Here is a 27,656-nt window from a genome sequence, read left to right as displayed (position 1 = left end):
GAAAATAACTTGTTGTGGTATGATACGAATATGAGATTTCGTGGGGAATATTCCCTTAATGGAAGGCGTTTCGGGATTTATTTTATTCTCACCACGGGAAGCACAACAACCTTCGGTAGCTCTGTGTGTCTGTTCTGGGAGGACGAGATGCAGTTTGTGTTTTTCTGAGTTGAATGAAAGTAGTTAGCAGGCTAAGTTAACGTCTAGATGAAGTTAGCTCGCTAGCTAGAGCTGTGTGTATCAGGAAAGAATTACGTGACAACTTAACTAGGTCGTGTATCTGGGAAAATATTGCGTGTTAAATATTTACAGTCTTTTTATGCCTTAAAGATATACTTTTCTATAAGTCTGCAGCTGTCTGAACTAAATCGTCTTGGCTAGTTGGCTAACGTTAACTTTACATTGAATGACACGTCGCTATGCTAGTTTTCTTTTGGCTAGCAAGTTGCTAAAGAAATCTGACAGTTAATTTTTTTTGACAGGAAAATTTATACACTAAACTTCAAAAGTCACTTTTTACTATAAAACTTTATATATTTCGCATTGTAAGCGTTTTTTGTTTCGACACTTTTTTTTACTCGAAAACTTTTTTAATGTGTTTAGTTTAATATACTTAAATATTAATAGACGTCAGTGTTAATTGGAGTAAATCTGGTTTATTTTTGGATTTAAAATAATTAAAATTTGTACAAAAAGTTACATTTAAACATTTTTACATGTTACATTTTTACATTTAAAATAAATAAACAAATTTATAAAAATCCTTTTTTTTTTTTATAAATTAATATCGTTGAAAAATTAATTCATTATTATTTTTTAATATGATACCCTTTTGTAAAATCTTCTGAAACACTGAAATTATTTCATAGTAACACATGCAAGCTGTGGACATCAGCCATGTTCCTCTACGCATAGCATCCTGGGGTTTGCAGTTTTATTCAGTTTTTTTGTTTTGTTTTTTAATATCCTGGATCAAAGTTAATGGCCTAAACCATGAGCGTAATGATGGATGACATGGAGAATGGAGACCAGACCTTGGACACGGTGAGCTTGCGGACAGAAGGCAGTCATTTCGGAGACGATGGAGAAAGCTCTCTGGGCTCTGACTCCGAGGTCAACGGCTTCCCGGGATACAGAGAGACGGACAAGTACGGCTTTATCGGAGGAGCACAGAAGTATTCGGCCGAATCGTGAGTATGACATCACCTGGAGGAAGACTTTTTGCTCCTGAACACACAGTAGTATTTATATGAGTAGTCAGTGAATATCTAGAGTGTCACATCTGCTGAGTCTCTGTAAGATCTGATATTATCCCAGGATGAGCGTCAGATCTAATCCCCTGACACTGATGTACACTGCATTGCCAGAAGTTTTGGGACATCTGCCTTTACATGCACTATGGAATTAGCCCACCCTTTGTAGCTATAACAGCTTCAACTCTTCTGGGAAGACTTTCCACAAGGTTTAGGAGTGTGTTTATGGGATTTTTTGACAATTCCTCTAGAAGCACATTTGTGAGGTCAGGCACTGATGTTGGACGAAAAGGTCTGGCTCACAGTCTTCACTCTAATTCATCCCAAAGGTGTTCTATGGGGTTGAGGTCAGGACTCTGTGAAGTTCCTCCACACCAAACTCCCTCATCCATGTCTTTATGGACCTTGCTGTGGTGGATGTGGTGCTAAATAACAATGTGTCATGAACTTGTAAAAACAGCAGAGATGACACTTGGAAAAAAAGAAATGAAATATTATTACTTTAAAGCATTGATGGATGACTTTTCCTTAATATTCACATGGAGCCGTCCAGAAAATTTGACACAGGGTGAAGGCTGTAATAAACATGAAAGATTGATATGAAAATGCATAAAATTTTATTCAAATCGCATTCAAAACTTCTAAACCGATCGTTTTAACTATTAATATTCTAACTTGTATTTACAGCATTTGGCAAAACCGAGCAGTTGATGATTAAGGGCCTTGCTGAAGAGCCGAACAGTGGCAGCTTTTAGTGGTCCTGGGATTCAAACTCTCAACCTTCTGACTGAGCTACCATTTACTTTACTCTTTAGTTACTCAAGCACAGACAAAATACAGTTTGTTCTTTCTGGGTTTTGTCCTCAGGGTGTACAAACTTTTGCACTCGAGTCAGCATGTATCCCACATGCTCTTCCTCTGAGGTAGAAGTGAATAAAAAATCTCCAAATGAGACTCAGAAGTCTTTCCGTCATTTTATGCTCAATAGTTGTTTTTCTTATCTAAGCTTGTTTTTTTCCTTTGAGGAAATGACCTTTTGGTGTTGTTTATCAGATGCAGGCGACTTTTTGGCTTTTACACGTCGACTTGCCCAGATCTTTTCATTTTACTTTTCAGCATCCTGTCATGGAAGCCCAGTGATTATCCGTTTATCTGAATGTGCAAGCATGTCTATTTTTAAACCGTGTGTTTAGGTTCTAGCAAATCTGCAATTACGTTTCATTGGTTGTGGAATTAACAATCAGACTTGGTCTTTTAATCAGATGTTTCATAACGGCTTGATTCAGTTTTTGATTAAGTGCCCAGATGATTCAGTTTAGCATTGACATGATTAGATTCAACACCAATGGTTCAGTTAGGCACCTGTGTTGTTCAGTTCAGCACAGATATGATTCCATGGAGTATTGATATAATTCACTTTCGCACCATTATGATTTGCTTCAGCACTGATGTGATTTGATTTAAGCATTGACATGATTCAATTCAGCACAAGTATGATTCTGTTCAGCATGGATATGGTTTGTGCCAGCACTTACGTGATTTGGTTCAGCAACAATATGAGTCTGTGAAGCTCTGATGTGATTCGGTTCAACAGTAATATGATTCAGTTCAGCACTGATGTGATTTGGTTCACCCCCGACATGATTCGCTTCAGCACTGATGTGATTGGATTCAGCATGGATATAATTCGGTTCAGCACTGTTATGATTCGATTCAGTCCTGAAATAGGTTCGGTTCAGCACTGATGTGATTTGGTTCAGCCCCGACAAGATGCGCTTCAGCACTGATATGATCGGATTCAGCATGGATATAATTCGGTTCAGCACTGTTATGATTCGATTCAGTCCTGAAATAGGTTCGGTTCAGCACTGATGTGATTTGGTTCAGCCCCGACAAGATGCGCTTCAGCACTAATATGATCGGATTCAGCATGGATATAATTCGGTTCAGCACTGTTATGATTCAGTTCAGCCCTGACATAGATTTGGTTCAGTCCTGAAATAGGTTCGGTTCATCACTGACGTGATTTGGTTCATCACTGACGTGATTTGGTTCATCACTGACGTGATTTGGTTCATCACTGACGTGATTCGCTTCAGCACTGACATGATTCGGTTCAGCACTGTTATGGTTCGGTTCAGTCCCGGCATAGGTTCGGTTCAGTCCTGATATGGAGTCGGTTCAGCCCCGACATGGAGTCGGTTCAGCCCTGAAATAGATTTGGTTCAGCCCCGACATGGATTCGGTTCAGCACCCATCAATATTAATTGATTCAATTTTAAATATGAATGTAATATGCATTAAAGTATCCTCGGTTTGATTCTGTAAAGAAGGAAGAATAATTTTTAAATAATTCATCACTCTTTATTTTCTCTGACGGTTGGTGCTACATTATTTATCTCTACAATAAACCTTTCCTTAATTATTATTTTTGTTTCCATATGGTGTGAGATTTCACTAAAAAGCTTCCGATTCACTTTTAAACTATAGAAGTGCATGTACTAGCAGATAAAGCAACCGATTGCTGCTGTTATTGCCTTTAACTCACTGGACATGTGGAAAGAATTGTACACTAGTAATAGCTCTCCTTTGAGTAGACCTCCCCTGTCGGTGTGTAGCAGGCTTACGGCGCTGTCAGTGTATTTTATGGCAGCGCTTCAAGTTTTGCTTATACCCGTGCTTTTGTTGAATTACATGGTCAAGTAGTTTTGATTTACTGCTTTTTTTCCACGTTACAGCATCGCTGTCAGAGCTGTAAGTATTAGCCGATACTTAGATACGGATCTGTTTTGTGTTGTCAGTCAACATAACATTCATTCTTGGCATAATACACATCAGTTGATCGGAATGAAAAACAAACCATGTCCTTTCCAATACCGATCCAGGTTTTCAAGCCACTATTGACCCTCATTTTGATCAGCACATCTAGTCTTAATCCTTGTTTGAATGAAATGATTAATATGATCTTATGAATGTGAAATGGGATCATACATTTTGGGTCTTCGTTTTAAAAATCCCTAGAATATATTTTGACATTTGTGCTATTTAGAACATGCTGTCATTTGTAAATATTAGTCTTAAGCTTGATTTGGAATTGGACTTCCCTGGAATTTCTCTCTACTAACTGGTAAACCAAATCAGATGGAGTTTGTTCCCTTCTTTACTTTCATTACCTTATCAAACCTTGGAATTCTTGGCGTCTGTGTGATCAGCACTAATGTTAGTGGAATAGTAGAAGTTTTAATCCATCTTAATGAATATCTGTGTTTGCTGATGACTTTTACTCAAGCCAGCTCTAGCAGCAACATTTACACCAGTCAGCATCACTGAGATCACCTTACCCAAAGCTGCTGACAGATATGTGTATGATTTTATGTATTGCTCTGCTGCCACATGATTGGCTGATTAGATAATTGCGTGTAAAAGTGAGTGTACAGGTGTTCCTGTGCTTATTGAGTGTTTGCAAGTGATAGTTATTACAGAAACTTAGCGTCGTGTGATACACGTCTGTCCTAAAACAGATCATTAGAAAGTTCTAGAAAAGTTCTTTACTGGAAGTTTCTTGGAGTCGGTGTCTTCACTCCTGCCTCGTTGTTTTTGGATCACGAGACAGCAGAGCGATAAGGAGCTGGCCAACGGGATTCACTGACAGTGGATTCTATCTGCGCCGTGTTTGTTTTCCTTATCAGTGACGCAGAGAGAAGCCAGGCAAGGCAAGCAAAAAATGACGAACGTGATCAGATAGACGGGAGATGTTCTGGTTGGAAACGTATCAAACTGGAGCTCGGTGTTCTCCACGGTAAAACTTTGGAGCGAGTCGGATCGCACAATTACGCCGTATAAATGAGTACATACGAGCACAGGCCTTGGTGTGTCTGTGTGGTCTAGGGGGGAAGCCGGTTGCTTACAGATTGCAGTCATGCAGTCAGAGATAAGTGCAGAAACACCCAGGAGACTAACTACGGGTCATTCTCTGTCTTTATGAGCCGGATGTTGTGTTTATGCCTGCCTTCTCCGTTAACTAGCTACACAGACTGCTTGTGTATTTATTGTCGCTTCAGCACTGCGGGGAATAACACCACGTGGGTTATTTCCATTTCTCAGTTCAAGTGTGAGTTAATAGGCATATCACGTTGCTGTATTAGAGCTTCATCATTAGACAAACATCAAAAGTGAAACTATGGAAGTCTACGAGGAAAACAAAGATACTGAAGCAAAATACAAAATGTCAGTTTTAACCAATTTAATGTTCTGATTTTAGAATATGTGTAGGTTTGTTTATGGCCCGTTAAGTCAAGCTCAGTCCCATAATCAATAAAAACAAACAAAAAAATTATACGAAGGAGATTATACAGCTTATACAAAACTGTAATGTGACACTGAAGGCTATAACGTTTCCAGGGGGAGGTTTGTTCTGGCCATCTTCGATAACGATAACTGAAATAATTTTTCATTATGTAAAATAAGTATTTCCATATTATATATGTGTATTCAGACTCTTACTGTTTTTCGAAATTTATTCATTAAAGAAGCATCAGGTCAGATTAGTCCTTTATTCTTCTCTAACAATTATGGGGGTTTTTCATTTGCACGTCCCCGCCCAAGTTAACAAAGCTCCACCCCCAGGATCTACAGAGGAGTGTCTATAAATTAACTAACAGGAGGTGCATCCAATCAAAAACAAGCGTTCCAGACAGGAAGTCCATTTTTCAAATCGTTTTCCTCAGCGACTTAATGCGCTTTTGTGACGTTGACGACTTAATCTGTTGTTTTGTTTTGTTTTTTTGTTCAGTTTTGTTTTACATATTTACAAGGTATTTGTATAAGTAATGAACTGAAAAAATTGATCATTGCACTCTTTAAGTAAGATCTGATGGTGCAAAAATAATCAGTGTCTGTGTGGAGTATCAGTCTGTGAAGTTATGTTTCTTTAAGGAAGTAGGTTGTGCATTTTCTAAGTATAGTTATGTTTGAAGTTGTGTAACGTCCACTAAGCAGATCCGCTCCTATTATCTTTTACATTGTGTCTTGTTAAGGAACTGCGAAAGCATTAATTCATCCATCCTGAAGGCTTTTTTTCTGTGGTGGAAATCTTCCAGTTAAAGCTTCATCTCTGATTTTGTACAAAGCAATGCCACTTGAGACTCCTGGCTTAAATGTTAACTATATGTCTTTGTGTAGAAAACGTCATCATATTAACGACTTCAGGTCTCTTTATTAGGGAACAGGATGATATTAAATCTGCTGGGATTAGATTATTGTGTGCGGTCTGAAGCCAGAGGATGTTTGTTTTTTGAGCAGTTACACTTTTATTCCTTGAATCAGGTGTATGTTCAGGGTTGGAAAGCTCTTTCTAGCTGTTCGGCTGTTCGCCAAGTCGAGCCTGTTTTCTGTTAAGACCCATCCGCTACCCAGACGCCCGCTTCAGCCGTTATAAAGAGTGCTGGACACACCCTCGAGAGCCTGCGATGACCATTTGCGCTTCTGACTCATCGCAGGAAGTCAAGTGGAAAGTCTGTGATGTTTTTCTAAACTGGCAGTCACACATTACACCTCACGCTGGCCTCACCCTCTGAGACGGAGGAGCGCCGAGTGTTGTGCCAAGTGTGTCAGTTATGAATGACGGACCGAAAGGAGTGGAGCTTTACATTGATTTAAACTTCAAACACAAACACTTCACTCTTACAAACCTCTGTGCCTCAGTGACAGCCAGTGAATCATGGTACCTTATTTGTGTTTGTGATTTTAGACACTTTACAGGTCATCGTACTTTCTGGGGGGGCGGAGCTCCAATGGCACAAAAGAGACGTCAGTCTTGGTGCTGGTGGTGGTGGGGCTTTTTTTCCCTTTTTGTATGAACATCAGATGAAAGCATAGTGATAGTGGTACTTCTTGGTCCTCTGACTGGTTTGATGCTATGGCATCACACTTTAAATACCGAACGATGAAATCTGGAGTTAGATACGACACATACATTAGAGCTGAAGTGTGAAATAGCAGATCGTGGGCGAGCGGCTCTGCACTATGCTGAGTGGACACCAAGCTTCCTGTTTGCTCTGGTTTATGGGCGCTCCGAAGCCCAGAGGTCACACACACACACACACACACAAATTCTCTGAAAGCAGGAGCAAATCTCTGGTTCAAACCCTCATCCTGATTTTCTAAAGCATTCATTACCTGCTTGAATTTTGTTGGCAGCACTTGCTGGTTATGAGAGAGGAAAAGGAAAGTTTGCACCCTCTCCCTCTCTCTCTCTCTCTCTCTCTCCAAACTTAGTCAGAATTGATAAAAAAGGAACTGAGAGTTTCATATCATTCATATCAACTTGCATTCTGGTTAGTATCGTTAGCTTCGTGAAAGGAAAATGATTTAATGTGAGGTTGTTTGCCATAAAAACCACATTCATTAGCTGAATACTGAATGTGTAATTATCTAGTGCTTGAACGAGACATCCTGCTTTGGACACTTTTTCCTCCCTGATTTACTCAAGTTCTGATTTAAGCAGATTTTTGGCCTTTGTTTTACTTTTCCTCTCTTCTTATGTTGCATCAGTCCACATTACATCTGAAACAGTGTCAGAATGAAACTTACAGTTCTGCCTTACTGCAAGATCTTCTGCTTGTAAAATAAGATTGGTGTAAGATTTTACGTCAAAACCTTTTGTTCATTAGTAAGACTATGGCTTTTAGACCATAGTGTGTTTATTTTCAGACATTCATGGATTGTGATTGAGTAAGGAAGCATATAGCTACCATTTTAGCAGCGTTAGAACTAAGTTAAGTCGTCTTTATTTGTCACATATACATTACTGCACAGTGAAATACTTTCTTTGCATATCCCATCCTTAGGGGTTGGGGTCAGAGCACAGGGTCAGCCATGATGCAGCACCCCTGGAGCAGAGTGGGTTGGGGGCCTCAATCAAGGGCCCAACCCTGATCTTCCGGTCAACGACCCAGAGCCTTAACCACTTGAGCTACCTCTGCCCCCAACTAGAGCTACATCACAAAAAAGCCAGTGTGTCTATAACTCAGACCAAAAGAATCGGCTATTTTTCCAAAAGAATATTGTCACAGTGTCTCTTTAATAATAAACGTAACCCCATAGCAAAATATATACACCAGGAAGCTGTCACACTTGGCCAGGCCAAGCCAGGGGATCTCAAATTTTTTGTTAGCTAGTGAGCTTGCTTAAGGGTGCTTAGACCTAAGAGGGATTTCAGTGCTTGAGTCTTGATTTGCATCATTTTATCGTCAGTGAGGTTTGTATCAACATCTAACTGTACTTATTGTGTCCATCGCTATTATTAAGGACTGTTAAATGAGCAGTGACTATATCAGTGTTTTTATGAAGTTATGGTCAAAGCTGAAAATGTGCCTCCTTGTGGTCCAGCGGCAAGATCCTGCGCTCTCATTGCCGTGGCCTGGGTTCGATTCCTAGGCAGGGTGCAAACCCAGCTGCTGAAGAGTTAACTCTCAGTGCCGGCCTGGATTAAATGGGAGAGTTGCGTCTGGAAGGGCATCCGGCGTAAAATCTGTGCCAAAATCAAAACATGCGGACCAAATGATCCCCTGTGGAGACCCCAAACAGGGAACAACAACAACATGGTCAAAGCAGAAAACATGTGAAATAGTGTAACACTTACAAGCGTTTATTAGATTGTTGCTTTATTAGTGTTAGGTAATATTTGTACAGTATGTACTGTATGTGCTACTGAGTATCAGCGGCAAAAATTGTAAAAATGAAAGACAAACATAATCACATGCTTTCAGAGGTCTTCAGCCTCACTTGTTATCTTATATGATGAAAGCATTAGGAACAGGAAATACTCATCAAAAGATTGTTATTGTAATAGAATAATCATTTGCTGCAGCTCTAAGATTGAACTTGTACAGCTTGGATGTTCAGATTTATGAGTATTGGTTCCTTAATTATAGAAGTAGAGACATAACAATAAATGTCCAAGTCTATGCCGTAATTACAAGAACATTTTAGCAGACAGAATTTCAGATTTTATGAAGAATTTTCTTATAATTCTAAACATGCCCAAATAAAGCATCAAAGGCAGCAGGAAAAGAGACCAAACAGGAATAAAGACTCGGTTTTCTTCTTCGTGGGTTTGTTGAAACTTGTTGCACACTTCCAGAGTATTACTACCGAGGATAAAGAAGAACAAACTAAACCAGCAGGACGACTTTACGCCAAACAACAGCGTGTAAAGCTCCGTAACGCTGTGAATTCCTGCCTGAGCCGTGTGTAAATTGTGTGTGTGCGGAAGCTCGGGTGTTTCACACTCTTTAATAAAAAAAATAAAAAAAACGAGGCGGTGATTGGTACGAGGGCAGAAGTGTTGAATTTCAAAATATCCTTGTATCGGATCGCATTCTTGGATAAGCTCCAGTGGTATTATAAGGAAACGATAGTGTAGTCAGTGCTGACCATTTTATGTTATCATTTACACACAGACAAAAAACGTGTTACGGCAAATTATGCAATTTAGCAGTTTGACAATAAATGAGCAAAAATCTGAAAAATAAATAAACAAATCCGAGTAAGAAGTAATCCTCTGACGGGTGTGCTGTAGAAGAAAAATAATCATCAGTGGGGTAATGTGATGGAGCCTGATGAGTTAAAGTTACTAACAAACTACCGAAGATACACATTATACCTACATAACCTGAAGTGTTTTATTCTACTTATACCACAGCAGTTTAAAGAGAACAATTTTAAAGGTATTATTATTATTATTATTATTAAACGATGACAGAGTTGTGAATTTATTCGTAAATAATTCATAACTGTATCTATGCGATACATCTGGTCTACTTGAATACCCTGTAATGTCATGAAAAACGTTCATGTCCAACTCATTCTCCTAAGTCGGTGTAAATTTAAGCAAAATAAGATCATGTCCACACTAATACATTTTCCTTTTAAAACGCATATTTTTCTATCCGTTTTGGCCTTCCGTCCACACCGAGACGACGTTTTTAGTCAACGAAAATGTATCTTGAAAACGCTCTCCAAAGTGGATAACTTTAAAAACGCTGTTTTCACGTTGCAATGTGGATCGTGAAAACGGAGGCTTTCGAAAACGATGACACCTTTTGAGTCATGTGACCAATTCGGCTAAGAAAATGACGCATCTTACGCTTTACTCATTCACAGTACAGGGATGTAAGGGTTTTCAGACGTTTCAGTGCAGAAAACGTTTTTTTCATGAGTCTCACTAACACAAACCTCGACATCATATCACAGAAAATGCGAGGACTAAGAGTAACCTCGGATGGTCGCTGATGGTATTGGCATTAGCTAAATAACATGAAAAATAAATTGTCTCTAACATTTTTGATGTTATTTGAGGTCCTGTTACAGAAGGGCATCAAAATTATATCCACTTCTGCCTTTCCAGCTCTCTGTGTACTTCAGCTTTTATGGGGTTCTGTGGGTGTCACTATATGCATTTCATGAGAAAATCGGCGTTTCCGGAACATTTGCCCAAACCTTTACAAGCGACTTTACTGTAATTCTGACAAATGCAGCTGAACGTTGTGAAACTTTCCTCACTTTCCCATGAAGTTACAGCTTTAGGTCCAAAATAAATGTCTCCTTATTGCCATATTGAGGATTCTTTTTTCTTCTCTCAATAACACTTGTTCTATTTATTATTAGACTTGGATTGTGTTTAGATCTTGCTCAGTGTGTGTTTGTGCCTGTGTTTGTTCGCCAGGTCTGAGGAAGTTCCTCCAGATGTGTTAAGGCAGAGAGAGCTGAAATGGTTGGAGATGCTGAAGGACTGGGACAAATGGATCAGCAAGAGATTCAAGAAGGTGAAAAAGGGCATCATTGCGTAAATAACTGACCCTACAAGTGGACTGTGGGTTAAACTTTGTACCTGCTCATAGGATAAGAAGAGGTTTTGTTTATTTTTAAAATAATTTCTGATGTTTTAATAATGTAATAACATAAAGAAAGTGTTCCTGAAGAGGAGCTTGAAATAACAGGTTTCTGTACCCGGGACACTGGCATGCATGTAAACGTAGTTTCAAAGTCTCCCTTATTCAGCACCGTCTCTTTTATCTCTCCGATATCTCTCCTTTCCACAGACTTTAATTACTCAGAAACCGACACGTTGCCTCACTGCCTCATTAGCAGTGTTGTGTCTGGACACGTACGGCATCTGACTGAACTGAACTGTCCTCACACTGCTGTGTGTGTGTGTGTGTTTGTGTGTGACTCTTTCTTCTCTTAAGCTCTCTAAAGCTTCTGCTTGGGCTGATGAAATCTCAGGTAAACAGGGGGGTTAGAGCTCTGCTGCAGGTTTTCCCGGACTGTCTCGGTTGCACTTGTGTTGTTTGTTTGCATGTGTGTGTGTGAGAGTGTGTTTTGTAATATATTAGTGCATCGTCTTTGCGTAATGGAGCCGTTTCTGTCATTACTATTTTTTTTTTCTTTATTTGGAATGCTCGGTGTTCCTGAGAGTGCAGTTTTACAGTGTGAATATTATAATGTGAAAACTTTCCAAAAACACCAAAAAAAACCCCAAAACACTACGTCACCAAACCTCTCCTGTGTTTATGACTGTTTTGTCTAAATTATTATTTATTCAATGGATGAATTAATTATTTCTTATAATGATTTACATTTTAAAAATACATTTTTCATTTTAATCTGTTTAATCTGTTTAATTAATTAATTAATTAAACAATTAATTGTTTTGTTTATTTATTTATTTATTTATTCATTCATTCATTCATTCATTCATTCATTCAAATTATTAATATTTTAGTTATACAGTCCACTTTTAAAACCTGTTTGTTTGTTTTATATATATAATTTCTATCCACAAGATTTATGATGTTCATTAGATTCAAGCAACATATTTTTATTAGTTAATGCTTGAATGATGAATTTATGAAATTTTGAATGGCATTATGGAGTGTGTGTGTGTGTGAGATCATATGTAATTGTGCTGTCTTGCTTTGTGAGTTATGTACTTCTTTGAAAACTCTGTGAGAGCTGTGTTATTGTTAACATATGCATTATAGTGTGTGTGTGTGTGTTCCACAAATGTGGGTTGTGTTTCTAATGATTTTCCTCACATGTACAGGTGAGGCTGCGATGTCAGAAAGGAATCCCTCCATCGATGAGAGGCAGAGCCTGGCTTTACCTGTCGGGGGGGAAAGTAAAGAAGGAGCGAAACAGCACAATGTTCAAGGTTTGACCACACACACACACACACACACAATCTGTTACCACTTTGTGGCATGATTGTATTCCTATTTGCACATCCCAGAAAGTATTATACCTCTTCTGTTACTGCAGTATAAGTCTGTTAGAACGTGTGTGTGTGTGTGTGTGGGGTGTTTCCAGGAGCTGGACAGCAAAGAGGGAGATCCGATGTGGATAGATGTGATTGAGAGAGATTTGCACAGACAGTTCCCTTTCCATGAGATGTTTGTGTCACGAGGAGGACACGGGTAAGTCTGTTAAAGTGTGTGTGTGTGTGTGTGTGTGTGTGTGTGTGTGAGCGAGCAGACCATTCTGATATTTTAGAAAGTTAGTAATAATTTTTTGTAATGTAGTCCTTTGATGTGGTTGTTCATCCCTGATTTGTGTGTGTGTGTGTAGACAGCAGGATCTGTTGCGGGTGCTAAAGGCATACACACTCTACAGACCTGATGAAGGTTACTGTCAGGCTCAGGCTCCGATTGCTGCAGTGCTGCTCATGCACATGCCTGCTGAGGTCAGTCTCATACTTCACACACACACACAGGGTTACTAAAGCAGGAAAAGTATTAAATTTAAATTTGCTAAACCTTTTCCAGCATACTTTCATGTTTGTCATAAATAAATATTTTATATTATTCTAATTATTTACACATGTAAATCCATGTTCTAGGATTTTTCCAAATTTACAATCTTACAGTATGTTTCTTTCTCTGTTGGTGTGTAGGATGCATTTTGGGGTCTTGTTCAGATCTGTGAGAAATACCTTCCCGGTTACTACAGTGCAGGCTTGGTAAGTCTGATATAAATGGCTCCACTAGTGCATGAGCCACCACACTAAATGATAGTCCTGAGCTCATTTGTAAGGATCTAACAGGATCAAAACTGCATTCAATTCACATCCAAGGTCTAGGGGGAAAAAGGAGCCCAGATTCCACTCAGTAAGGAGAACAGAATGACTCTGCTGCTGATTTTGTGTAGGAAGGTGAAGACACACCACATAATGAGTATGATTATGTGACTCAGAACGAGCAGTGGTTTCAACAGATTCTAGTAGGTAGCAGAAAAACCAGACACATTCACATGGAATCATGGGATTGTGAGTAGAAGTGGGCTTCAGGATTGTGTGGGACGCAAAAATATTTACACAAGCAGGAAGATTTTGCTTCCATTCACGGACTAAGAAAGAGTAGACTTGTTTATTTTTGGGAAATACAGAATGTACATCGATCAGGCATAACATTATGACCGTTGAGAGGTGAAGTGAATGACGCTGATGATCTCCTCATCATGGCACCTGTTAGTGGGTGGGATATCTTAGGCAGCAAGTGAACATTTTGTCCTCAGAGTTGATGTGTTAGAAGCAGGAAAAATGGACAAGCGTAAGGATTTGAGCGAGTTTGACGAAGGGCCAAATTGTGATGGCTAGACCACTGGATTAGAGCATCTCCAAAACTGCAGCTCTTGTGGGGTGTTCCCGGTCTGCAGTGGTCAGTATCTATCAAAAGTGGTCCAAGGAAGGAACAGTGGTGAACCGGTGACAGGGTCATGGGCGGCCAAGGCTCTGATGCACGTGGGAAGCGAACGCTGGCCCGTGTGATCCGATCTAACAAACGAGCTACTGTTGCTGAAATTGCTGAAGACGTTAATGCTGGTTCTGGTAGAAAAGGGTCAGAATACACAGTGCAGGACGGGTCAGGGCTGTTCTGGCAGCAAAAGGGGGACCGACACAATATTAGGCAGGTGGTCATAATGTTATGCCTGGTTGCTGTATGTTGGTTAGAAAATATCACTGGTAGGTTCTAACAAAAATAATATCTGCTCCAGCAGGATTAAAATCAGATATTTATATGTATTTATAGTCCATTTATTAGATTATTATTTATAGAGACCAGTTATTAGCCTGAGTGATGTAGCTGAGGCTTAGGAATTGTCTGAGCCACACTGACATTTCTGTCTCTGATTTAAGCCACAGGCATAAATCTGCAAGCTTTAAATACAAATGAAGCCTTGAACAAATACAAATACAGACTGTTTATTGAACAGTATTCGTTTCTTCCACAGAATGATGTTCGGCTGACTCAAACAGGCTTGCAATTTGCACATGCCTAAATTTCAGTGTTTATCCGAGGGAGTTAGCGGCACACTTTTTCTTTTTCTAACCAGTGCTTTTCAAAAACAATATTGAACTTTTTTTTCCATCCACTTTTTATAATGAAATGAACATTTATGGGATAAACTTGGCCTGTGTTGAGGATGATGTCTAACTGCCCTAACATCTGAGTTAGTACGCTTGCTATAAAAACAGTAACAAATAGAAATATTTTCACTTTTACTTCCTAATCTGATGCGGCAGAATCCAAGTGCTCTCATTGCCTTGGCCCAGGTTCAATTCCCAAACAGGGAACTAACCCAGCCACTCGAGGGTTCAACTCTCAGTGCCGGTCTCGGATAAAAGCTCGGATAAAATGGGAGGGTTGCATGAGGAAGGGCATTCGGCATAAAACCTGTGCCAAATCAAATATGCGGACCAGATGATCCGCTGTGGCAACCCCGAACACGGAACAGCGGAAAGAACAACATCAACAACATCATTACTGTTAATCTCATGCAAAATATACAGCGGCACCTGCTAGAGAGCCGAAAATCCAGAACGTACAACGTGATATTCAGCTGTTTAAGTGGCCTGTTCTCCAGAGGTGCCTTGTTTCCCTTTTTAAGCACTGTAAATATTGTTAACAAAGCAAAAAAAAAATCCACTCGTTCTTTCCTTTCAGCTGAATCAACACGATGTGTGATAAAGCCGTTCCAGAAAATCCATCAGAAACACAAATAGGAGATGTATAAACTGGAATGAGGCCACGCTAATTCCTCCACGAGCTTGCACAACACAAGACTTCACTTTGCCAAGGCTTTCTAAGAGATTTTATTAAGTGCAGCTGGGGAAGCAGAGCTGATCGATTCATACTTCCTCCAGTTAGTGATGGTTTATTCAGCCATCAAGCTCAAGTAATAAGTGAAATCTATTAATTGTGACTTGAGTTGGTACGTCTGGAGAACGTCTCAGATATCTGCTCGAGTCATGGAGGTCAAGTGTGCTCTTTAGAGTTTTAGCCTGGAAAGTATTCAAATCTGTCTGATCAGTGATTTAAGCTACTATATAAACAGCTTTTCATTTTTCTTATATACACTTCGCATTTTTTTGACAGCCTGCGGTGTTTAATAATTGAGTATATTATAGATAATATTTGTAGTTCACCTTCTTGCGCACACACACACTTATTTCCTTAACACTGCAGGGAAAAGTTATGCTTGAAAAGCCAACCAATCATTAAGAATGCAAAGAAAACAAGGTGGGGAAAGGTGGAGTAGTTGTGGCCCCGCCCTCTTTTAAGCCAACCAATGAAAGCAAAGCTCATTATTATCATTCAATATCTAGGTCTACAAAAATAACCTGACGGAAGAACTCAGCATAGACACACTATAATTAGTGTTTTATATTTTTCTCACAGATTCCATTCGTGTAGGTATGTTTTAAATGAAAAACAATTGCATAACAAAGTGGGAGGAAAGGATTAGATTAATAAATTGGAATATAATTGAATAATAATTAGAGTATAAACCAAGAAACCTGCCTGTTTTTTAAACTGTGTATAGGGGAATTGCACTTAGATGTGGAAAAGGTAACAGAAATCTGAGTGAAGCGAATGTAGTTCAGCTCAGTCTGAAGTGGGAGAGGAAACAGTTGCACTCAGTGTTTAGTTGTTTTGTAATCACAGGGTCTGTTAAAAATTATATATCAGAGCAGCAAGCCCCACCCTGCTGGTCTGTATAAGGTGCCTTAACACCGCCATCTTGTGTTTGTGTGTATAAGTGTGACTCTACTAGCTTTCTGTTGTGATTTTGTTTACTTCTGTAAGGTTGAGCTATTATATTGAAAAGCCGTCTAAATGAAATATTCATTCAGCAGTTTTGTTTTTTTTAGCAACAAGTACTAACCCTCATTGTGAACTGTTATATCTGTGTAGGAGGCGGTTCAGCTGGACGGAGAGATCCTGCACGCGTTGTTGAAGCGAGTGTGTCCGATGGCGTATCGACACCTGGACAAGCACAAGATCGAGCCGGTGCTCTACATGATGGAGTGGTTCATGTGCGCCTTCTCCAGGACTCTGCCCTGGGCCTCGGTCCTCAGAGTGTGGGACATGTTCCTGTGTGACGGTCAGTTACATACAAATACACAAACACACACAAATATACACTTGTCCTTTTTGTCTTTCAGTGTGGAGTTGGTCCTGTTTAAATGTACTCTTGCGCGCTCTCTCTCTCTCTCTCTTTCTCTGTGTAGGAGTGAAGATTATATTCCGTGTAGGCTTGGTGTTGTTGAAGTCCATGCTGGGATCTCGGGATAAGCTGAAGGCCTGTCCTGGTCAGTATGAGACCATGGAGGCTCTCCGAGCAATTGAACCCAAATACATGCAGGAGGGGTACTTAGTACACCAGGTAACACACACACACACAACAACAGACATAAGGATGATGATTGGTCTCTCATTTCTGTCTTATCTGTTAAGCCATGGTAGTGAAGACGCTTAGATTAGAATGATGTTCTAAAAAATATTTTTTTTTGCTGAAGGTTTTAGAAATGCCGGTCACTGCACGGGATGTAGAGCGTCAGCACCGCTCACAGTTGAAGCGCTGGAAGAAGAAGCGCGGCGAGCCCACCCGCAAACCCCCTCAGAGAATGCACAGTGCTCGTGCCATCATGGCCAACGAGCCTCATACACGCCAAGACCTCCGTCAAAAACCTACCATTATCGTCAAGTACCCATCGATCCCTGAGGAAATATCCGAGTCGAGCCTCAGGAAGAAAAGAGGGTCCATCAAGAAAAACCAACCCCTCATTCCTAACATCCCTAACCCCTACGCCCTGCCAAGTGAGTCTAAACTTAATTCCATATTGGAAATACAGCCTCCGAACAAGGAAAACCAATATGTTGCGCTTCCAAATCCTCCATCACATCCACCTCCTCCTACAAAGCAAGAAAATCAGGTCAGAGCGACGAACGTTTCTACAGAGCGACTCGTGCAGTCGTCCTCGAATTCCACCCTCAATCAAAAACCGGCAGGATCGCTTCCTCTCCTTCAGAATCTCTCACTCCAACCTCCTCCTGCACACGAATCAACTCCTGAGTGGCGTCCTCACCTGTTGGACTCTCCTCCTGTCCTATTTCCAAAACTTCTCCCTGGCTCTGGTCACCTCCCTAATAATACAGAAAAGTCTGCCGCCATCTTGGGTCCACCTACACACTCGAGCCCTCTGCTTAAGCACAACGTACCTGCCAAGGAAGCACCGACTGCTGTGCCCGGGGACAAAAACGGTGCACCACGCAACTCCACAGAGAGCATCAACAGCTCAGAGGACACCTACTTGTAAATTTCACCACCCGGTGGCTCGGAAAACCAGGGAGCTGCAGAGGCGGGAGAAATATTTACATTTTTTTTTTTTTTTACATGCAATTGCTAATTTAAGTAAGAGCAGAGGTTCGGTTATTACATAACCTGTGATCATTTTTTGAAACGAATGATTTTTCTTAAATCAGATGTACACAGTTCACCCCAGAGGCAGACAAAATGTCTGATGCTTGCTTCTGTTTTGCACTCGATGGTCAGACACCAAACATGTCGTGGCTCGTTGACTAAAATTGGGATGAGGGTGAAATGGTGCAAATTTGTCATTTTTTTTACATTAAGAAACTGATATTTCATTATTCACTATAGAAAGAAACTCGGATCAGCGGAGTCAGAGAAAGTCCTTTGAACATACTCCTCAGCGTCTCTCACACACTGCAAGCTTGGTGCAGAGAATGATCCACCAGCCTAAAGAATCTTCTCATCAGGTTTCCTTTCCATTAATGGATGGTTTGTGAGAGAGCGACTGACAAATTGCGCATAGCAGCCGATGTACTCAGACATAAATATTAAACAAAATAAATTCCTGAACGTCTGAGTCCCTGATGGGAAGTGGAGCATCACGCTACTTTAAGACCAGCTCTTAACACTGAAATGCAGAGCGATATTGGAGGTTCTGAGGTTTATGTGTCTGAGTCTCTGCATCTGAGGCTGCCCGTTTGAGACTCTACCTCTGAAGCTGTGTCTGGGGCTATATATCTGAGGCTCAATACCCGAGGCTCTGCATTTGATGCTGTATGTCTGAGGATCCATGTCTGAGTCTCTGCATCTGAAAAGCTGCGAGTGTGAGGCTCTGGGTTTGGGGGGCAGTCTGTCTGTCTGAGACTCAGCATCTCAGGCTTTTTGCTTTCAGTTCCTTACTTATATGCTTTATGTGATACTAACACGATTGAGGTCATTATTGGACTTCTGTTAAAACTGCACAATGGGCATGTGCCAAAATTCAGTTTTCATATCACCTTTTGCATCGCTACTCTATTAGGCACAGTACATGGAACTTCAGAAAAAATCCTTCTTTAGTCTGTCTGACCTTCTTGAAACTTTTTGTCTTCTACGTGAACTTTCCAAATGGGATTATTACTATTATTGGAAGCTCAGCTTAGAAAACATTGGCCTGCCTACTAGAGGTGGACAATTCTAATAATTTCCTCTTGTTATTTTATTGAATTATGTCAAAACGGCATCATTAGGGTTTCCAAAACATGGAGCAAACGTGTCTGTTTAATAAGTTAAGTAAATTGGTTGACTGTACAGTATGATGATGTCTTATTTAGTTATTTTATACCAGTATGCCATAAGATAATCGTTATCTAATTAAACGTGACTCAAATGCAAGATTCAGTAGTGCAACAATTACATTCCAACTTATGTTTCCTCAGATTTAAGACATAATTTTGTCTCATGTATGATATATAATATATATTTTTGCCATAATCTTTCTCTGCTGCTATCAAGAGCGTCTGTTTCTGACCCAAATGCAGAGCGTGTTGATCTTGTGTGTTAAACAGTGTGATGTGTTGTGGAATTGAATATTGGCACATGTCTACTGAATAGAATCTTCTACGTGTGACGGTTTACTCCGGTGTACTCTTGAGAAAAGGGAGAAACCCGGGAATGTGTTTCTTGCTTCAGCTACTAGAGGGCAGACTTCTTCCAAATAAAATGTGCACGCTGTCCACAAAATACTCTAAAGTGCCTGAGGAGTCATTCCTCGTTACAGACTTTAGAAGGGAAACTTCATCAACTACCCACGGATTCGCTCTTGAACGAATCTCATACGAACGCTTTGTTTATGTTACACTCATGCACGTGTGTTCTTTTGGCAGATTTTTTTTTCCCCTTTATTCAAAGCAGTCACCGTTTCTTTGGGTTTGTGTTTCCCACCCTTCTTCCATTATGCAACACAACAATCCTGTACAATCGCTACATCATTTTTTTTCAATGAAATATCTGCTCTACACACTATATTGCCAAAAGTTTTGGGACACCCCTTCAAATCAGGGGATAGGCTTGACCACTTAGTTCCAGTGAAAGGAACTCTTAATGCTTCAGCTTCATACCAAGACATTTTGGACAATTTCATGCTCCCAACTTTGTGGGAACAGTTTGGGGATGACCCCCTTCCTGTTCCAACATGACTGCACACCAGTGACCAAAGCAAGGTCCATAAAGACATGGATGAGTGAGTTTGATGTGGAGGAACTTGACTGACCTCAACCTGATAGAACACCTTTGGGATGAATTAGAGTGGAGACTGTGAGCCAGACCTTCTCGTCCAACATCAGTGCCTGACCTCACAAATGCGCTTCTAGTGGAATGGGTCAAAAATTCCTGAACCTTGTGGAAAGCCTTCCCAGAAGCGTTGAAGCTGTTATAGCTACAAAGGGTGGGACAACTCCATATTACATTCATGTGCATGTAAATGCAGACGTCCCAAAACTTTTGGCAACATAGTGTATAAAGGTCCTGTATACTGTACGCGCAGACAAATCCACTCATGCTGAGAACTTTATTGCTGATTTAATTTATACCTCACCGCTGTCTACTTCTTCTCGCTAATAGGCTCTAACTCGTTACATTTCTATAATAACCACTTACACAGGGAAGCGTATGGTGGACGAGTTACACAATCAAATACTAACAAGCAAAGAAAAGCCTGAAATCTGCAACATGGAGTGTCGGCGCAATACGTTTTCTGTCGCTGAAACGGCTTCAGGACAAGATGTCGTGCTTTACGGTTTCATTCTAGCGTCACAAGCTGCAGTTTTTTGCACAACGGTTTTCTATGAGTGCACGGTTTAAAGCTTTAATATCCGGTTGAAAGTTGAAATCCCAGAAGCTGGAGATCCTGAATAAATCCTCTAACTCTAAACTGCTAATCCATTTGTTCTGGATTCGGGTTTCACCTGTTAAGTCGCCTTGAAGGGGGGGAAAAAAATCTGCCAAATAAATAAATTAATGTATTTTGTAGACTGTTTATGTTCACATTTTGTCCAACTACATCCAGTTACACTCATTCTTGTATCATTAATGGGAGCTGTTACTTTATCTGTATATATATAAATTTCTAATATTCTAATAACTGAAGCTTTGTGACACTAGTTTTTTTTTTCCAGAGAATTTTAATACACACAATTTTGTAAAAATGACTAAGAATTTACTACACAAAAACTGAACATTATTTTTGTAAATATTCCTAAAGCTACATTTTTTTTGGTCAAAACTGAGCATGTTACTTTCAATAGCAACCTTAATAATTTGCAATATTATTATAAACTATACCTGAGGAACAACTTTACTCTTACTCTCTTTAATTCTGGGATCGTCTTCTCTTCGTGAAGGACTCTTGGGATGCTGCGTGGGATAAACTACAGGACAGATTTTTTTGTTAAGACAGAATTCATCTCGGGAGCAGAAATGCTGACCATCCAGGAAACGTTCTCCGTTAAGGTGGCATTTGAATATATATTCAGGGAGATGTTCACAATAACAACATGGCACTTATGTCTTATCTAAAAAATCTCTCATTCTGTCGATGTTGTACAATCAGATGCTTCCTAATAAAAACAATAACCAGACTAAAGTGTGGGTTTGTGTTTCTCAGTTTAACTCTGTGCTCGTTGTGGGAAGTGATGAGGGTCAGAAGGTCATGGGGTTAACTGCCGTTTTATTTACAGCAGAAAATTAGAGGGCACTTCAATCCGTGTTGCTTTGAGTTTCGGGTATCAGTGAGAGGGGTGTGTTTGTGTTTGGTGGGTGGGGTTGAAGGGTGTTTATCAGTTCAGGCTCTAACCGCAGGGGAAAAAGAATATTTTCCGTCTTCACGCCCTGTTCAAGGTGTATTGAAAGGAGTAATAAATCCATTATTAAAGGTCAATAATGCAATGAAATTTTATATTACAACACTACTGAATTCCTGTTTCTGGTGTTGACTGATTTTATATAACAGCAAGGCAAATCATAGTTTTAACCTAACTCACAGATTCCAATATACACTATAGTGCCAAAAGTTTTGGGACACCCCTCCAAATCATTGAATTCAGGGGTTGGGCTCGGCCCCTTAGTTCCATTGAAAGGAACTCTTAATGCTTCAGCTTCATACCAAGACATTTTGGACAATTTCATGTTCCCAACTTTGTGGGAACAGTTTGGGGATGACCCCTTCCTGTTCCAACATGACTGCACACCAGTGACCAAAGCAAGGTCCATAAAGACATGGATGAGTGAGTTTGGTGTGGAGGAACTTCACAGTCCTGACCTCAACCTAATAGAACACCTTTGGGATGAATTAGAGTAGAGACTGCGAGCCATTCCAAAACTGGGACGTCTGCCTTTTCATGCACATGAATGTTGGAACAGGAAGGGGTCATCCCCAAATTGTTCCCACAAAGTTGGGAGCATGAAATTGTCCAAAATGTCTTGGTATGAAGCTGAAGCATTAAGAGTTCCTTTCAATGGAACTAAGGGGCTGAGCCCAACCCCCTGAATTCAATGATTTGGAGGGATGTCCCAAAACTTTTGGTAATATAGTGTATGATCGTTTTTAGGGCAAATTAATTAATGTGTAGTTCGCCTGGTGGGGATCAGTATACTATTAATTTTCCATCTAAGTGCAATTACACGGTTTGAACACCAGAGGTCCTAATCTGCGTAACTTTATTCTGTCTTCAAGTATAAAAAGTCTTTTATTGTCACTATACTATATATTCTTCTCAGACATCTGATCAAGCTGAAATATCCTGTTCATCAATGTGCTAATCTGTAAGTGGATTTCTAGTGATGACTGACTGTAATATAATTGCACCGTAAAAGGAAAAAAATAAATTAAATAAACAGAGTTTTATAAAAATGGACCCTGTTGATGCATATCCGGTAGATGGTTACCCAATCTGCCACATCTGACCAATTTGCACTGCACGTTGCACTCCATTGTTTTGCATGTGCACGGTTTATTATGCATTAAATCTGTATGTTTTATTATGCCCTTAGAATCAGTATCATGCGCGTCAATTACTATTATTTTTTGTTACGTTTAATTACGGTACACTCTATCAATTGCCACAGCAATTTTCCTCGGAATTAATAAAATGTTTACCAATTTTATACGGTATAATTATACACTAATTGAGTTAATGAATGTGCCATTAACCAATCAGATTTGAGCAGGCATTTCACAGGGATAGCACTGAGCTACAGTCATCAAGCTCATAGTGCTTGGACCCTTCAGATCTCCACTTCCTGCTATATTTAAGTGTCTTGTTGGCTTTCTATACTCTAATGTAAACACTTTCTTTAAGACTGCTTCTGTTCTCAGAGCTCTGCTTTGCTCCCCCCCCAAAACCTTTAGGCAGTAGCTGCCATTTAATTCTGTTTTCACTAGCAGTATTATTAACATCATGGGTATTAATATGACTGCTTGTCCAGACGGCGGTGTGTTTAGACTCATTTGTGTTTATGTAAGCCTTTAAAAAATAATAATAATAATCCTCCGCTGCTGACTGACATGGGACGATGATGGTGTTTTTAGGGGGAAGTAAGGGGGTAAAGATGGAAGTTGTATTGAGGAGGTAACAAGGGAAGTGTTTAAGTTATAAGACTATTTATATGGAGCGGTGTGCTGATTATATCAGTTATTTCACAGAAATTGCCAATAACGATTAATGTAACTCCCACACACATGTACTGACAAGGAGGGTGTGTTTTATCTGTATACCTTCTTATATGTATTCTGTACTAATGTGATTTGAGTACGTATCCTGACAAACACAAACGTTTTTGCTTTTAAAGTGTGAGATTTATTACTACTTATATATATAAAATATATTAAGTCAAGTTAACTGTAAAGAAAGTTTGTGGATGTGACCTTTTTCTGGACACAACCGTTTCTCATACTGAGTGTTGATGTAAGAAGAGTCAGTTTTCTATAAATGTAGGTCTATGGTAAGAGGATCTACTGTAATCTGAGAACATGTTATTGAGCAGTATAGTGTAACTGAATGGTTCTGGTTGTTGGCTCTTGTTTCACTGTTTGTTCTGCAGCTTGTTCCTGTTTGACTTTTTCCTTGTTCTGCTGCTTGTTGTGCTGATGCTGCTTGTTCTGCTGCTTGTTGTGCTACTTGTTCTGCTCCTGCTTGTTCTGCTGCTTGTTCTGCCGCTGCTGCTTGTTGTGCTGCTGCTTGTTCTGCTGCTTGTTCTGACGCTGCTGCTTGTTCTGCTGCTGCTTGTTCTGCTACTTGTTCTGCCGCTGCTGCTTGTTCTGCTGCTTGTTCTGACACTGCTGCTTGTTCTGCTGCTTGTTCTGACACTGCTGCTTGTTCTGACGCTGCTGCTTGTTCTGCTGCTTGTTGTGCTACTTGTTCTGACGCTGCTGCTTGTTCTGCTGCTTGTTCTGACGCTGCTGCTTGTTCTGCTGCTTGTTCTGACGCTGCTGCTTGTTCTGCTGCTTGTTCTACCGCTGCTGCTTGTTCTGTTGTGCTTGTTCTGCTGCTTGTTGTGCTACTTGTTCTGCCGCTGCTGATTGTTCTGCTGCTTGTTGTGCTACTTGTTCTGCTGCTGCTGCTTGTTCTGCTGCTTGTTCTGCCGCTGCTGCTTGTTCTGCTGCTTGTTGTACTACTTGTTCTGCCGCTGCTGCTTGTTCTGTTGTGCTTGTTCTGCTGCTTGTTGTGCTACTTGTTCTGCTGCTTGTTCTGCTGCTTGTTCTGCTGCTGCTGCTTGTTCTGCTGCTTGTTGTGCTGCTTGTTCTGCTGCATGTTCTGCTGCTGCTTGTTCTGCTTGCTCGTTTCACTGTTCTGCTGCTTGTTTCTGTTTGGCTTCTTCCTTGTTCCTTTTGGTTTGCTCCTTGTTCTGCTGGATCTTGATTTTTATGCTGCTCTGCTCTGTTCTTACTACTGCTTACCATAGTAATAATATTCCTCAGTGGGTAGTGTGACTAGCATTCCACTTTTGATGACAAATCTGTTTTCTTGCTGCTAAAATGAAACATTCTTAGATTTTATTAGGGATGTTTTAATGTTTGTGTATATAATATTATAATATAATAACTCACCAGTGTGTATGATACGAGGTGAAGGAGAAGCAGTGTATGCTGTCTGCTATGGATCATGTGCTCTCTCCTGACTTCACTCTCGTTAGTAGTCGCAACACTCCCTACTTCACTCCATATTTGTTTTAAGTCTTGACTAAACATGATGTCAACTTTGTTACATTAGTCATTAGCACTATTTTGGTAGCTTTTACTCTTGTCATCAGAAGCCGGCAGCTGTTTGAAAACGTATAGTCTCTGATCTGTTGCTGCGAATCACAGTTGGTGTGAACGTAGCATTACTCAACATTCTTAACGATTATCTGATATTCAGAGTGCTACAGTAATGCTCGACTGCTTTGCCAATCAGAGTGCATTTAATGTGACAATCTGCAAACTTATGCTTAACCCTGTTTTATATCGTTCTCTTCTAAAACCTTATTCTTCCTTTGACTGGGCTAAGCTTGACTCTGATTGGTTACTCAATCAGTAACAACCAACCAGTTAAAGTAGGAAAAAGGTCAAAGGGTTGCAGTCTGCTTTGATCCTTGACTGTGAAACGCACCCAGATTGTAGACTTATCATTAGTGTGACACCATACTGTCACATGGCATATGTTTGTATCAGAACATTTTTATGATTATAAATATGAGCATGTTATGAGTAAAGCCTAAAAGAAATGTTTCCCTATATATTTTGTTCCAGCTCGACTATTTTCCCTCCCTCTCTCCTGCAGTCATGAGGGTCGTGTAGAGTTGAAGGTGCGAGTGTGTGCACTGATATTGGCATTTTTTTTTTGCCATTTTAATTTTTTTTGACCTTCACAGGAAGCTTTGCTTTATGATATCACTGTACAGTTTTCCAGAAAAGGCACCGGTGAAGGCTCTGGCTCGGACCCTATACAAACACACCTGATTGGGTTAATCAAGATCCTGCAGCGAGGCTTAACTTGAATCAGATGGCGGAACCGAGGCCAAAATGTGTATAAAAGAGCGGAAATAAGCAGGCGAGGAAATTTGTCGAACAGGTTTCCGAAGCCAGGTATCGTACCTTTTTTAGAACAACATGCCGCTTTAGGCGAGGTGATTACATCCTGTACAGTGATGATGCTATCTTGGAGTTGTGTGTGCAGTTTGATCAGGTCTGGAAGATTGTGGTTAATTACAGTTGACGAAACGCGAGCGCACATATTTTCCTACTGTGGAGATCTGATTTGCTTCTTGGTCAGAATGTTCTTGAGGTGTTTTCTTGTGGGAACTTATGTTTGAAGAACTAGTGTGTTTTTTCCCAGGGTAAATGTTCCATCATATGTATAATGGAGTAGTCTGTACTTGAACAGTCAGTTGTTTGAAAATGCAAAATTGATGATTAGGAAGCAAGATGTTCGGTCTGAACAGAATCTGTGCTGGTTACAGATCTGATTACTTCTCTGACCACACATTTAGGTGTTGAAGAGGGTTGAGGTCAGGGATGTGGTAGCTTAGTGGTTAATGTGTTGGAAGTCTGATCAGAAGGTTGTGAGTTTGAATGCCAGGTCCATTAAGGTGCCACTGTTGGGCCCTTGAGCAAGGCCCTTAACTCTCAGTTGTATAAAATGAGATAAAATGTAAGCCACTCTGGATAAGGGTGTCTACCAAATGCTAGAAATGTAACTGTAGCTTAGAGCTCTGTATGGACCAGTGAAGTTCTTCCACACCAAACTCCTCCAAACATATCTTTATCAACCTTGCCGTATGCACTGACGCACAATCATGCTGGAATAGAAAGCAGCCTTAGACTTCCCTTCACTTGCTTCCCACAAAGTTGGCTGCTCAATGTTTGTACGCGCAACTTAGCCGGCATTCAGTTCGGTTCGTTCTAGACCAAAATTGCTTCGTATGCCAAATTTCAATTCTTGAGGCAACAATTTGTAAGGGAGGACATTCGTATGCTGAGGTTCTACTGTAATATGCATACTATGAAGAACTGCTAATGTCAAAATAGACCCCTGAAAGACTCGATGCACTGGTAACTAGTTCAGGTTTCAGGTTTATTTGTCATATGTACAGATTTCAGTCAGAGTTTGTATAATGAATTGGTGAGCTTAGGTGAGGCTCAGGCAAACTACAGCAGTAGTTACCTAAAGTAAGAAAATAAAACACTTAAGCATTGTAATAGTCTATACAGTATATGCGTATGTCTGCATATCTATTTATATATTATATATTGAGGTAGTTAAAGTATTGGAGTTCAATGAGGTGCAAATAGTACTGAGAACATCCTCAAAGCTTTGGAGTCTATTGTACATGTAATATGATCACACACACGGAGCAAGCAAAACAATTTGGACAGTTTTTAGTGAGACAGTCAGTGGTTAGTTATGACTTCATTTACAGTTCATTTAGTCTCCTGTTATTGAATTAAATCTACACAAGAGTTCTGTAGTAGACGATTTGAAATGCTGTAAAGAGGTGTTGATGTGTAAACAGTCCAAAAATGGCAGCGCGAGTTTAACTTGAGGACACTGCCAGAGCGTGAGCAGCTTCTCTGAGAAACATCCTGCGAGGAGTTTCCCTTCGGTCTGCTCATCTCATTACTCCTTCCTCTCATCTCCTTCATCCGCTGTTATTGGAGATTGTTAGCTGATTTATGGCTCTATAGTTTAATATAAATGTTACACTCCAAGGTGTGTGTGTGTGGTGAAAGTG

At 40.1% G+C, this 27,656-nt stretch overlaps 1 protein-coding gene across 1 annotated transcript; it reads left to right on the top strand.

Annotated features, from left to right (window-relative positions):
* On the top strand, positions 1-19,945 carry tbc1d10aa (TBC1 domain family, member 10Aa). Its single transcript, XM_058389795.1, has 10 exons — positions 1-115; positions 979-1,190; positions 10,981-11,080; positions 12,361-12,468; positions 12,624-12,730; positions 12,882-12,996; positions 13,207-13,272; positions 16,508-16,697; positions 16,825-16,979; positions 17,113-19,945. Exons 2-10 carry the CDS (start codon positions 994-996, stop codon positions 17,911-17,913), a joined length of 1,839 nt encoding a protein of 612 aa, XP_058245778.1. The 5' UTR covers positions 1-115; positions 979-993; the 3' UTR covers positions 17,914-19,945.
* The last annotated feature ends 7,711 nt before the right edge of the window (positions 19,946-27,656 follow it).

Source organism: Hemibagrus wyckioides, linkage group LG05 (genome assembly GCF_019097595.1).
Source record: "Hemibagrus wyckioides isolate EC202008001 linkage group LG05, SWU_Hwy_1.0, whole genome shotgun sequence".
Taxonomy (NCBI): Eukaryota; Metazoa; Chordata; class Actinopteri; order Siluriformes; family Bagridae; genus Hemibagrus; species Hemibagrus wyckioides.
This window is presented reverse-complemented; position numbering and strand designations above follow the sequence as displayed.